Raw genomic sequence first — 14,023 nt, 5'->3', positions numbered from 1 at the left:
ATGAGACCCCATTGCTTCCGCTGCAGTGCTGTGCTGTGAGCAGGGCACACACCGCAGAGGGAGGTCCTAGAGTCAGAGTGAGTTGAGTTGGAAGGGACCTTACAGCCCCACCCAGCCCCAACCACTGCCATGGGACTGATAGAGGTTTGGTGACACCCCCACCAGGATCCATCCATGACCTTGGGCACCCACAGCTCTGTGGCAGTAGTGCCAGGGCCTCGTGTCCCCCTGAGTAAAGAATTTTATCTTAAACGTGGAGTGCCATAATTTATTTTTTTTTTAATAGGAAATGAGCAGTTCTTGATAGTTCTTCATTTGTGTGGGAAAATGTGCACACGTTTCTTCTGTTTGCGTGGGGTATTTAAAAGGCAGCTGTGTTTGCAATTTACCTTGCTTCAGTGTATGCTATTGCCTTGAGCTGCTGTGGCACTCAGAGCTGCTTAACTGCTTTCCAGGACCATGTGCCGAGGAGAAAATTCAATCCTGAGCCAGCTGAAGTCAGAAGGTAAAAGCTATATTCCTTTCCTACATGGCCATGAGATGCTGCTGTTGGACAGATGGATCTTAAACCTGCTTTGGCAGGGGGGTTGGACTCGATGATCTCTGGAGGTCCCTTCCAACCCCTACAATTCTGTAAGCTGAAGCTCACGTTTTCCAAGTTGCATTACGCTTGGAAGAGCTACTGCTGTGCAAACCCCAGGCAGTGGGGACAGGCATACCAAAAGCCTTGCTGCAAAACATTAGGCAGCAAGGCCCTATCTGCAGCTCCTGGCTGCACACAGCTCACTTCTTGCTGGTGTAGCCAAGGGATCGGGTTTGGGCTGAAGCATCATGAGCGACCTCAGCCTCTGCAGCTTCCAAGCAACCCAGAGGTTGTGTGAGCCTTGGCTGCCTTCAGCCTTGCATCTGAATGCAGCCCTGTTCTGGAGGAGGGAAGGACCCCAGGGAGGAGCACGGCACAGTTCCAGCTGCTTGCATGTGTTGTAATCATGAGAGGAATCCCAAACACTTGTTAGTTCTGGTGCTCTGCGCAAATCCGTGCTGCAGGCAATGACACTGGGACGTGTTTTCAGTACCATGCATGGGCAAAGCACCTGCTTATAGCCTTTCTGCAGAAATGCAGGCATGGGGTCTGGTGATTTTTAAGGTTCCCATATAAGCTGGGAATATTTTCCTGCTGTGAGAGGGGGATTTGGGTCACCTTTCACCAAAGTGGAATGTCTGAGCAGGCAGCAGAGCAGAGAGCCCCCAGGTGGCCTTAATGTCCATTTTTAAATAAACACACTTCAAATCCCTGCTTGTGTGCTTTTGTAGCACAAGATGTTAAAGTAAGCTGTGCTGTTCATATGGGGCTTTACGTAAAGAGAATTTTTTCTTATTTTTCTCAGCCCATTGGTTTTGTTCTCTCTTCATTCTCAGTTGGAGATAAGTGGATCAATTACATTTCCTTCTGTGGGCTCCGAACGTATGCAGAGTTGGAAGGAAAACTGGTCACTGAGCTCATCTATGTCCACAGCAAGCTGCTGATTGCCGATGACAACACGGTCATCATTGGTGAGCAGGGATTCTGCCCTTAGCTTCTGCCCTGCACCCAGTGTGGGCTGTGATGCTGCATGCTTCTCCGTGCTGGGAGTTCTTCCCTATGAAATACTTTACTGTTAAAATACAAACGCATAAATTCATCAGGAGGATAGGTAGGAAGGAAAAAAGGGTTTGGTAAGCTGTCATTTAATTTGCTTTTTTAAAACAGCTTTAAATCTCTGTGTAGCAGTTATGAGAATCCCAGTGCAGGGAATATTGTCCATCTGTCTTGTATCAGGCTCGGCTCTAGCAGGAGGACTTGTGAGACTTGTCATCTGTTCCTTAAAGAACAGAATGTGCCGTGAAATTTGGATGGTTTGGACAACATGTGTCATTTATCAGCTCTGTTTCCTAGGAGTGGGGAAATAGGTTATAACAAATAAGAGAGAGCATTTCATCTGTCTCTGTTACCATATTTATTATGAGAGTGTGAAGCAAAGACAAGAGACCTCAGGTTCTGAATTGTAGAAGATCAGAATTGGAACTTGTTTCTTTAACAAAGCCCTTTCTGATCTGTTATATCAGCAAAGAGAACAGTTCCATAGCAGATTTTACAAGAGTCAAAACTCTGCCCTCCCTCAGAGCAGCAGCTCAGCCCTTGCCTCAAATGGCTCCTGGTGAGGTTTGCACTCCTTGCCTTCCCATGCTCATGAAGTAGCATTGACCTTTCTCCCCTTTCAAAAATAATCAGGATTAACTCAGTCCAGCCCTCCACCTTCCCAGGAGGGACCTTTCCCTTGGTGCTGTGTTTGTGCTTTATCACGTACGTGACATTGCCTGTTCCCTCTCAGGCTCTGCCAACATCAACGACCGCAGCATGCTGGGCAAGCGGGACAGCGAAGTAGCCATCATTGTGCAGGACACAGAGACCGTGCCCTCGGTGATGGATGGGGAGGAGTACAGCGCTGGGCGATTCGCCCAGTCCCTCCGGCTGCGCTGCTTCAGGTAGGGCATGGGGACCGTGCAGGCTCAGGCTCAAAAGCTGAGAAACCCAACAAGCTGCTGCTGTGTCAGATTGAGCGCTGCTGGGCCTGGCTCTAGCCCAGAGTTTGGCAGCTGCTTACCAGAGTTAGTCTTCCTCCTGCTGTCCCTGTTCTCAGCTGGCAGCTTGACTTACAGAGCATTTTGCTCAGGGGATTCTCCAGGATAAATAAGGCAGTGATGTTTTCCTCTGGATACTGTTTTCATACTGTCTCAATTTTGGGTGGTGGTGTCTCTTTCTAATGAAAGTTGGTTCACTCAGAGCAACCATCTGGCTGACAGCACAGTTGGTTTTTCAGTAAGACCTCTTTCCTTTTCCTTTCTTCACCCCCCCCTATTTCCCATCTGGACAGTTACTGTGCAGAAGAAAGGGCGAAAATCAGGCAGCAGTAAGGCTGAGGGATTGTGGCAGCAGGAAGGTGTTGTGCCTTTTGGCAAGTCCCAGGGACACTTGGGGACTTGTGTGTTTGGGACAGGTTCCTTTCCTGGTGTTTCCAAGAGTGGGAGTGCCAGGACTTGGCTTGAGCAGGTATCAATCCCTTCCTCTTTTTGGCTCAGGGTTGTCCTCGGCGGCTCCGATCTCAATCCGGACCACCAGGATCCCGTCTGTGAACGGTTCTTTAAGGAGGTGTGGATCTCCACGGCAGCTCGCAATGCCACCATCTTCGATAAGGTGATGCCTTGACCTATTGCAGGTGGGAGGGCCGGGGCAGCAGGGTGAGCTCCTGGAGTCGGTCAGATGTTCTGAATGAATGAACATTATCACTAAAATGCCATAGCTGGGAGCAAGAAACTGGAGCATCCTCACATTGCTCCAGTGTGCTTGCTTCTAGTTGGCCATCTCCAAGCTGTTTTTTAAACTGCTGCCATCCAGAGGAATATCTGTTCAGTATTTTTATCTTTCTCAGGAAATCCACCTCACTGTATTTCCCCATGCTGACTTGCCACTTCCCTCTGTTCCTCTCAGGTGTTCCGATGCCTTCCCAGTGACCAGGTGAATAACTTAGCCCAGCTGCGTGATTTCATCAACAAACCAATATTAGCAAATGATGATCCTGTGAAAGCAGCTGAAGAATTGAAAAAGATTCGTGGGTTTCTGGTACAATTCCCCTTCCGTTTCCTGGAGGAAGAGTACTTGCTTCCCTCAGTTGGAACAAAGGAGTCCATGGTACCCATGGAGGTTTGGACTTAAGGAGATGCAGGCTGCTTTACATTTTTGGTTCTCTGGAGACAAGCTAATGAACAATATGTGATTTCTGAAAGCTGTTCATTGCAAAGAGAAGCCAAGCTAATGTGCCTTTCTCAAGGATGTTGGTGGAGGAACTTCAAGCAAATCAACACTAGAAAGGAGAGGAGCAGAAAGACTCGGAATTCATGACAAATAAGAAGTTTCAGCTCTGAAGGAGTTATTTCTTAAGGCACATTCTGAGCACCTAGAGGATGCATGCCACTTCCTAGGACAGGGAACAAATCCTAACTGCTGTTGTTACTACTGCCAGCTGTGTGCTGTGGTTGTACACGTGCTGTGGGAGCCTCCTCAGGCTCTGGCCACACGGTGGCTCAGCAGAGACCCTCACCTCATCTTGGGCACCATCAGAGCCCTTTGAGCAGCTCTGTCACTGCAGGAGGTGCTGCCCAACCATCACTGCTTGCCAAGTGTGAATGTTGCATCTCTTAGTTGGAAACACACAATCTGTTGTCAGAATCAGTAGTTTGGTCTCTTCTCCCCTCTAGGGGAGGAAAAATACTGTTTTTCCTGTGGCTAGAGCAATCACCATTCCTATGTGCAACATGGTGCTGTGTGGGTGCTGGCAAAGGGCAGCCTCCATGGAGACGAAGGTGCTGGCAATCGGCAGCTTTCTGTCCTTTGCAGAAATACAGCACATCACTTTGTTTAAAAGGCACGTGAAAGCTTTGTCCAAGTTTTAAACTAAAGCCTTATGTCTCTGGAGCTGAAGGCAGATGAGGCACTAAGTGTGACGGGGAACAGCTACTTGTAAGCTTGCATGAGCCAAACTGAACACTATGCTCCGTGTACTTCACTCATGCAATTGTACCACATTCTATAGGCAGACCTTTCCATTCCTTTTTTTGCTCCCTATTGAAGAGGTAAAGGCCATGAAGCCAGAGGTGGAGCAGGCTGTGCTCAGACTGAGCAGACACATCACCCTGTAGATGGGGTAAACACAAGAAAAGGGGAGAATTCAGTAAAACCTGTTCTCTGATCTTCTTTGTTTTTAGATCAGTTTTGATCCTGAGCTCAGTTGTTCCAAACACATCCTTCCAAGGAAAACTCCATTCCCAAGCTGTTCTGTATTCACAGTGCAGTGAAGCAGCAATTTGATCTAACATCCTTGAGCAAAACAGTGCAGCTCCTGGGCTAGGACATGGTCTGGTAGGTGCTAGCCCAGTTTCTGTGCCATCCTCTGTCCCGCAACAAACTGTGTCTCCTAATTTCAAGCCCAGCCCCAGCTGCAGCCTTGAGAGAGGAGCTTCCTGTGCCAAACACTAAAAACATGCTGCAGGAGACACGCAGCAAGAGCTGCAGAGGTGGGAGGCTGAGGTCCTCTGCTGCACGAGGGCTGGGACTCTGTGGTGTGACCTGCGTTGCTCCGCATGCCCAAAGCTGCTAAGTCAAAAGCCCAGGTGATCTGTTTTTTAATTTAGTTCATTAGCAAGTTTCATTTTACTTTTCTTAGCTCTTCCAACAGTCTCACCTGTTTTTAACTGGAAAAGAATTGGAGTGGTCTTCTGCCTATTCCCAGCCATGTGGCTGGCATCACTTTCTAGCTGATTGTTTGCTCTGTCTTCAGAACTGTAAATAGGCACCAGGTCACTCTGCACAGCGTTGCTTGCACAAGAGGTGAACACCAACATTCCCTGTGCAAATCACATTTCAGCCATGTCCTGCAGTTCTCTTTGCTTTACACTCTCTTTGTAGATGGAATTGCAAATTTCTCCGTTCTGTTTGGTGTACTCGTGGTCTGATCAGCCAGGTGCAAGTGCATGTGCAGTAGTTTCATGATAATCTTTGGTCCAAGACGTTGATGCTTTTGGCTGGCGTGCTGCTAGCAGGTAACTCTGTTCTCTTGTTTTTTAACCTTAAAAAAAAAAAATCAACCTGGGGTCCCCCCCGCCTCGCAGAGCCAGAGCAAGGTGCCATGCATCAACTGTTGGCAATCAGAAGAGATCAAAGGTGTCTTGTTATCCTATGTCAGTGCTGGTTCAGAGCTTTTATCTCTTGAGATGTTTTTAGCTGATTTAGTTGGAACAAAGCTGCTAACTTCAAACAATGACAGCCTGTCAGAGCCATTGCAAGTCACAGAGATTGGCAGTCATAGTTGAAAAGGCTCAACCCCCACCGCCTGTATGCATGAACCTTGAAGAAATGTAAGGCTGTCAGCTTCCAAGTGCTCTTACTGCCCCCATTCTCTTATTAGCAAAGTTAGTTATAATCATTAAATTATATTGTCCTTAAGGTGGAAGCAAACTATTGGGGCTTCATAGCTGTTGGTGTTAGTGGAAAACAGCTCTGCACACCTGAGCAGCATTATACACTCCACTCATCTGCACCATAGCTGGCCATACCCAGGCTATATGGCTCTGCTCAGAGACAGCTGAAGCTTTATTTCTTATATTAAGAACCCTGCGAGGTTGAAGACCTTGAGATAGTCAATATCTGCAACTGAACAATCATTACTTCTTAGGCCTTAGTACCAGAGCAGTTTGGCTTTTCGGACCTTCCAACTGCAAAGGATTGCTCGCAGATGTACAATACTGTAATGTGGGATGTGGGTTCAAGCACTAGCAAGCCTGGAAACATGCACTGTTTCTTGTGACGTTTGCTCATTAGAACTGAGTGAAAGGGGAGAGGTTTCTCCCAGGCTTAGGCTTTATTTCGCAGCTTAACCAAGTATGACATTTATTTTTTATTTTTCTTTATAATTTATTCCTCAATAGATGCCACTTCGGGAACCCGCACTCCTTATCGTATCTTCATGATTTTTAGAAAAAATTCTAATATTTAAAAATGTATGTGTATTGTTGTATGGATGTTGGACTGGATAAACGTTTCACGGTAGAATTGGCACCTGGTTTAAAAACTTGAGGGAGAAGATGGCATCATATGCTAAGAATGTTGCTAACAGGAACGTCAGACACCCAGTGCTTTGGTTGCTGGTCTCAGCTTGCAGCTGGGAGGCACAGATCTGTGCTCTGACTTGTCTGCAGCTGGCCATTGTGTTCACAGAGGCACCAGGCTAGCAAGTCCTCAGTGTGGGTTTTTCCAGGCTGACAGTGATGGTGCACAATGCCGTTGTTCCTTAAACCCACGCACAATCAGACTCAGGCTTGGTGTGCTGTTATTATTGCAGTGGTTTGCACTTGTTGCTAGAACTGCCTGGGGATTTCAGTCCATACCCAGCAGCTGCATCTATGGTCCATGAGAAGATATCTGGATGGCCCTTTAAATGAATGTTTCTTTCTCCTTCTAATGTGTGGAGACCAGAGTCCCACTGCCCTGCCCTGGTCCCCTATTGCTGCTCTGCACTGCCTGCAGAAGAGATGCTGCAGGAGCTGTGGATGTTTCAATGCATGCTCGTGTTTTATGGAACTCATTCTGCAAACGGTCCCCAGCAGGCGCTCCCTGCTGCACAGCTGGGGTCCTGCTGGGAGCAGGATGGGGGCGAAACCAGGAGCACCGTGCTGTGCCAGTGAATCAAATGGAGCATACACTGACTACATCAGACCACTGAATGCAGTGATTCTGTATGGGTTTTTCTTTTTCTATTCCTGCCTGCTTTCTTGTTGTACTTTCGTATCTTTGATTATTCTGTTTTTAACCTCCCGCTGTTCCGTCCTCGATGTAAATAATTCTGATGTACTGACTTTTTCCTGACCCTCGGGAAAAGAGAAAAGCATTGTCAAAAGTCACAGTTCCTGGAATGTTTTTTTCTGTATCGTCTCTCTGGTGAAACCTGTCCCCTATGTGAGAGCTCCCACTGCGGGTTGAGCGCAGGTCCCACACCCCTGCCTCCGTGAGCACCCACTATCCCTTCTGTGAAGGCTGCTGGAACCCAGTTTGTACCCTTGTTTCTGCTGATCATTGCTTTCCTCTCCACTCTGTGTATGGTAAATGAATGTGTATTAAAGGACTGAAAATACAATGGAGCATGGCGTGCTGAAACACTTGGCTCGGTCTCGTTCCTGCTTGTTGTGGTGTCTGCAGCCACAACCTGTCACAGGGCACAGAGCAGTGGGAAAAGGCCCAGAGCCACCAAAAGTAAAAGGGTGGGTCTGAGTCGTTGGGGTTTTCCTGGGAGAGAGAATATGCTGAAGTAGAACGCACAGGAAGAGAACACTGGACTTCTTGAAATAAACAAACAATCCTGTTTTAATGAGCCTGAGGTATTATGGAAAGTGTAGATAGAAATAGTCCATCTCCACAACAGCATTAACTTGCAGCTCTCCCTTTTAACTTTCAGTAGAGGAAATTCAGCACTGAAAGAGCAAAAAGCAGATTGCTGCTGACCTCCAAGGAAAAAAAGATGAATAAAGCAGTGGCGTTTCCAAGCAATCCTGCAAACTGAAAACTTGAACTTCTATTTCCTAGGTTTCTGTATCATGTGTGCAGGCACACAGGTGCTCTTACTGGGCACACTGCTTCGTCCCCATCCATTAGCCCATTAACAATACACATACAAGTGAATAACCAGGTTCCTCCTCCAAAAGTCAATGTTTTTATTTCTCTGCAATTACACAGCTCTTCAGACGATTGAGTGCATCTCTGTAGCACTGATGCAGTGGAGCCTGGGCTGTAAGAGCCTGAAACCCAACAGCAGTGTGAGTGAAATGCTCAATTTTTGTTTTATTGGAAAAATTAGAAGTGACAGTTTCAAAATTGGTTCCACTGCTCTGATTGATTACTCAGAATATTTCGCTCAAAATGATTATGGCAAGGCTTTCTGCTGAGGCTCGTGGCTGAAATGGAAATTAATTTGGGAGGGGGGGAGAGGGGGAAGGAAGTTCTCGAAAAAGAAGAAATTATTCTGCAAAGGAAACAGTTTATACCCAGAATCAATGATGAGTGATCTCTTCTTATTCAGCTCGATCTTGATAATTAAACACCCTGCAAGCTATTACTGGCGGACAAAGGAGAGGCAGCCAGTGTTATCAGAGGTTTGCAGGTTTGTTAGGCGAGTTAGTGGTGCCCAGAGGAAGTGGGAGCGGTCTGCATGGTGCTTGGAGGCCCTGCTGACACTTTCCCACGTAGAGCTGCCCTGAGCCAAGCTGGGTGGTTGGATAAGGGACCGCAATGCCGGGCTGCAAGTCCTGGGCCAGGAGGAGCTGCCAGGGCACGCGATGGTTGATGCAGGGCTTGGGGACCCACAACTGCATCAAAACAGGCAGAAAAGTGCTTGCAATTGATGCCCTCTTTGCTAGGTTGTCATCCTTATCCTGTTCTCCTCTAGTCCAGAGCACCTTAAAGGACTCCAAGCAGGCCTCAGCAGAGCTGCAAGCTGCAGCCTGCTTGCTGTATGTCCAAGACACAAATATAACACACACATTTCAGGAGAGGAGTCAGTCTGTTTGCACAACATTTTTTTATTTCGACCTGAAGGATGTGTGCGAAATTTGGAATGTCAGTGCTTCCTTACGTTTTAGGACTTCACATCTTAGACTTTCACATTTTAGGCGTGCTCCCCTTTCAGGTGGGTCAATGGTTCATGACTCAAATACAAAGCCTTGTAACCTCAGAAACATGAACTAGGTACTGCGTGTGGAATTGATTTGAGACACAATAGTGGCTCTGTGGGGAAAAGCCCCACTTTGGCAACAGTGGAAGTGAAGAACTGCAGAAAGGCCAGTTGTGTACAAGCACAGCAGTCAGAGGATGCATGTCCTCCAACAGCTCTGCCCTTTACATAGCACAGCCTAGGAAAACCCCATATGCTCTAGGACTGTACTGCCCAGCACACACCCAGTTGAAGAAAGAGGCAATACTCACCTTCACTCCTTTTGTGTGCCCTGCACCCGAGTGATGAGAGCAGGGGATGAAACTCCCTGAAAGCCAGGGCTGGAGAGCAATGGCTCGCAGCGCACCCCCGCTCTCCCTGGCAGCCAGGACTGGGTGCCTGCTATCCTCTAGAGGGTGCTGCGGGCTCACCCAGGCTGAATCCGGCTCTACCACAGGTGAGCGATGCCGTCCGGCAGCAGCTGTGAGCTGTGGGGGGGTCCCACAGCCTGCGGGTCCTGCAGCCACAGCAGTGCAGAAGGAGGAGGAGGAAGATGCCCTCAACTCCATCACCTGTCGGCATCCTCCTCCGTGCTCTTGGCTTGCCACCCATCCTCTCCCCAGCGCTTGCAGGTCAGCGAGCCTATCCTTTTCCCTCTCTCTTTTGCCCTTTTCCCCTGAACGCAGCCGCACCAAGCCATTTTAAATTGAAATACTGTATGTATCTTCCTTGTTTGGGCTTAAATACGTTCACTGCCTAAAATGTGGCTCCCAGGAGGCTGTATTAGCTCTGAAACGGCTCGCTGCAATGCTGTGTTTCCTTGCAGGCCATATCTGTATGACATCAATTGTGCTGGGTAAGAATGCTCACAAACCTATTTCCTGCTGCAGGATGATCACATTATGCACAATTACACACTCGAGGAATTTCTCCTGAGATCCAGATGGGTACAGTCTGGAGTGGCTGAGGAGCCAGCACGTGTGTGGAATAATGAATCATTCATTCAAGCTGACACGTCAGCGTCAAGCTCTTGGGTTGCACAAGCATGTGTTGCACTGCACTCACTGCTTGTTACCTTAAAAAAGCCTGAATCATCTAAATCATTCCAAATTTGGGTTCCACTCTGTCTGTGCGCTCTTTGTGCCTTATCATTTCATTATTATTCCTTTTACCATATCAGAGAGATTCCTGCAGAAATTACTCAAAATGCATCAGCAGCACAGGTCTCCCCCAGCTGAGACGCGCTGTTTCAAACAAACTTAGTTCAGCAGAACCAAAATCTGTTTGTCACCATCCATGTGGTTCCTGCTCCTCGCAGGACAGACTGCAAGCACACAGCCAGTATTTGCCATCAGGATGGGCAGGAATCTTGTGTAGATTTTTTTTTCAAATTTTGTCTGCAGTTGAGTTTCTCTAGGAAAGCTGTGTGTTGTAGTGTAGCGTGAAGGATGTGTCTCACATATGGAGATGATAAAATTCCCAGCGAGGAGCACAAAGCCCATGGGCCGTGCCAACTTTCTCGCTCTTCCAGGGCAGCAGCCCAGTGCATGGCGTGATGTCAAAGGCTTCCACAGGCTTCAGATACATTTTATTCACTGTTTAATCGTTATCTGCCAGCTCAAAATGCTGCAGCATACTTGTTAGCTAAAGATTTCCTTTTAGGGAGCTGGTGGCAGATTATACTGACTGTGCCAAAGCTGTTACCCACATTTCCAGTCTTTTACAGCTGGTAAAGCTATGGCAGGAATTCAGAGGAGGTGTGGAGGGAGCAGTCTCCTGTGACCACGCAGATCACATCTGCTCCACCTCTGGGTCCTTTGGACTTACCTTTGGTTTCCCTTCTCCTCCCAGTCTAGTCTCAGAGAAGTTTTCTTAAGGCTAAGACTTTTGCTTTCTTCCCAAATCAGAACTAAAAGTCACATATAGATGTGTGTTTCCAGGATCTGCAGAAATGTTGACTATGGTGAGATGTGGGATGTAAATGAAGTGAACCAGCTCCATCCCCTCACCATGGTAACACTGAGACAGGCACCCGGAAGAACCCTGCTTTTTGACTAGGCCAGGAGCTTCTCTTGTGGCTTATAATCACAAGCCTGCAAAAATAAGTTAGTGTGGACTTCAGTGGCATGCAGCCTTTTGGTAGGTTTCTAATTTCACCCATTTCCCTGTCCATTTTGTTTGTAAAGCTAAAGCAAACATTTCCCAATGCTATGTGAATTAGTGCCATTTTCATCCTATAAACTTATATCTTTCTGATGAAATTATTGCTGCTTTTCTTAGCTTTACTGTGTTTAATCTCAGTACTGGTATTAGGCTGATGTGCTCGTTTTGTTCCCAAATTGCTTATTGTCCTGCAATGTCGGGACCTGAATCAGTGTAAGGCAAACCTGGTAAAGACAAATGTGGCTGTTTTGCATGCTTGGAAGAAGCTGCTGTCTTACAGTTGTCTTACAGGTTTTTTCATTATTTTTAATAGGTAATTTTAGGCCAGCAGCATCTCAACTCTTACACTAGCTGATGTTATGGAAAGAAGAGAAAGAAAATCAAAGCTGAAAGAGAGCCAGAGCGTTTCAGGAGCCCAAATCCTATTTTCCAAAAGCAGTGTGGGTTTCAGCAGTCTGACAGCCATCAACTTGCAGCCAGACTAGCTCTTAGCACTCAGTTTTGCAGAGAAACAGCCTAATTCCCCTTCAACAAACAGCCTGCGTCAGCTACACCACTTGCAGAACTCACACTTTGCTCACAAGGTGTGCGATCGCCCATAAATCACTAAATCCTCCACTTGCCTATGTAGAGAATACTGGATTTTCTGTTGGGATATCTCTCACTTACTTCCTAACTTATCGAGTAAAGCACTGAATTCTCCTGTAACATCTAAATAACCTAGAGATGTTTTGCAGAGAGGAAGCAGCCAGGTGAGGAGCTGTGGGTTGGAGGCATTAACCCTACAGGGGTGTGTGCAGCTTGCTGTTGTCTTAAAGCTTAAGGATGTCACTGTGGGCCCACCTCACCTACTGACTGCTCCAGAGACTTCTGCTGCTGCTGCTCACCAGCAAATCCAGCCTGCTGTCTTCCATGCAGCCCCGCCGCACAGCACTTTGGCTTCATGTCACATTTGCAGTGTCTCACTCCTGCTCAGCTCTCTAGCTGTGACAGCCTGATCCTGTGCCCACAGCAGTGACCCAGCACTTTGTGGTGGATTTGGTCTGCTCCCCCTTCATCAGTCAAGGCACATGCAGGGATTGATCCCTGTTTATTTTATTCATGTATCAGTTGTTTTACAGCAGCACCTTTGACTTTATTTTATGCTGGGCTGTCATTTATGCCAGGTAAGGGAAATTGTGTGTTTTTGGCACTCAGGACTCTTTCTTTTCCAGATATTATTTCCCTGCATTCGGTGCATACTGCCTGTGCTGTTAAAAGCCAAGTGGTGTATAACAGATGGCAGGGAGCAAATCAACTGGGAAAATACCCACTCATCACTGCCTGCTTTCAAAGGGCCCACCTTGGAACCACAGGATGGGCAGTGGCTGCAGTACCCTCAGTGCAAGCCACAAAGTGAAAAGCACAAACTTCTGAAACCCTGAGATTAATTAAGTATATAATGTCACTCCTAAATATCTCTCTTTTAACATGCTATCTGCTTTGAGCCTGTAGGGGCCACAGTTTCAAAGGAAATTTTCCAATTCATCCTTCCTACTCCAACACTGGTACACAGGGGAATGGGGCTCAACCACATCTTTGCTGCTTGGGACTGATCTGCATTCATTATGTGGGCTTGTCTGAGGGTCCCAGAATCCTCACGCTATTTTGTTTCTAGCTAACGGTTTCTTGTTGTGACACATTTACCAGAGCCCAGGCTGTGGATGCAAACCAGTCCCAAGCTTTTCCCAGTAAGTGGGGAAATCAAGCTGCCCCCTTCTGTTCTCCTGACTGAAGATGGAGTCATAGAATGGCTCGGGTTGGAATGGACATTAAAGCTCACCCAGTCCTAACCTCCGGCCATGGTTTGGCTGCCTCCCCCAGCTCAGGCCTGGGGCACTCCAGGGATGGGGCACAGAGCTCTGGGCAGCGGTGCCAGGGCCTCACCGCTCTCTGAGTGAAAAATTTCCCTCTAACATCCAACCTGAATCTCCCCTCTTTCAGTTTAAAACCATTTCCCCTTGTCCTATTGCTATCAGACTGTGTAACAGCCTTAGCACTCCAGATGGGGCCTCACAAGTGCAGAGCAGGGGGGGACAATGGCCTCCCTGCCTGCTGCCTCCCCTCCTGCGCTGCAGCCCAGGATGCAGTTGCCCTTCTGGGCTGTGAGCACACACCACCGGCTCACGTCAAGTCATTCCACATCTTTCACAGACTCTCATTTTCAAAACCACCTCATTTCCTGCCTGGTGTTTCAGTGATTTTTCATTTCTTAGAAATCACGTGTTGACGCTACCATCAACTTGTCTAACTCCACCTGTTTCCCCTTGTTTTCTGTAACCCCAAGCAGCTCCAGGGGCTGACCTGGCTTTCCCCGCTGCCCGGTCTCTGCTGGCCAGGGGGTGCTGCAGAGCTTCTACCCTTCTGCCTGTCCATGCTTTTGCCCCTTGTTACTACCCAGCGTTTGTGTTTCAAAGACTCTTCCCCACTACAATCTCCTTGTCTGTTCTGTGGCTCTCTGGAGGTATCTCTTGGTGACATGGGCTCCAGGGCCGTCGAGGGGCCGTGTCTGGTTAACTGCGTTA

General features: G+C 47.7%; 1 protein-coding gene across 3 annotated transcripts in view; it reads left to right on the top strand.

Annotated features, from left to right (window-relative positions):
* The window catches only part of PLD1 (phospholipase D1), a 46,925-nt gene extending 39,178 nt beyond the window's left edge, over nt 1-7,747 (top strand). For all 3 annotated transcript variants that reach the window (XM_042881093.1, XM_042881094.1, XM_042881092.1), the window contains exons 22-26: nt 456-505; nt 1,420-1,554; nt 2,373-2,526; nt 3,121-3,235; nt 3,530-7,747. In XM_042881093.1, the coding sequence (XP_042737027.1) occupies nt 456-505; nt 1,420-1,554; nt 2,373-2,526; nt 3,121-3,235; nt 3,530-3,754 (679 nt within the window). In that variant the 3' untranslated portion in view covers nt 3,755-7,747. The remainder of the gene's footprint in view (nt 1-455; nt 506-1,419; nt 1,555-2,372; nt 2,527-3,120; nt 3,236-3,529) is intronic.
* Nucleotides 7,748-14,023: the final 6,276 nt, after the last annotated feature.

Source organism: Lagopus leucura, unplaced genomic scaffold, assembly GCF_019238085.1.
Source record: "Lagopus leucura isolate 7727_CA_CO unplaced genomic scaffold, USGS_WTPT01 Super-Scaffold_100029, whole genome shotgun sequence".
Lineage (NCBI taxonomy): Eukaryota > Metazoa > Chordata > Aves > Galliformes > Phasianidae > Lagopus > Lagopus leucura.
The sequence above is the reverse complement of the archived record's forward strand: the minus strand, read 5'-3'. Positions and strand labels throughout refer to the sequence as shown.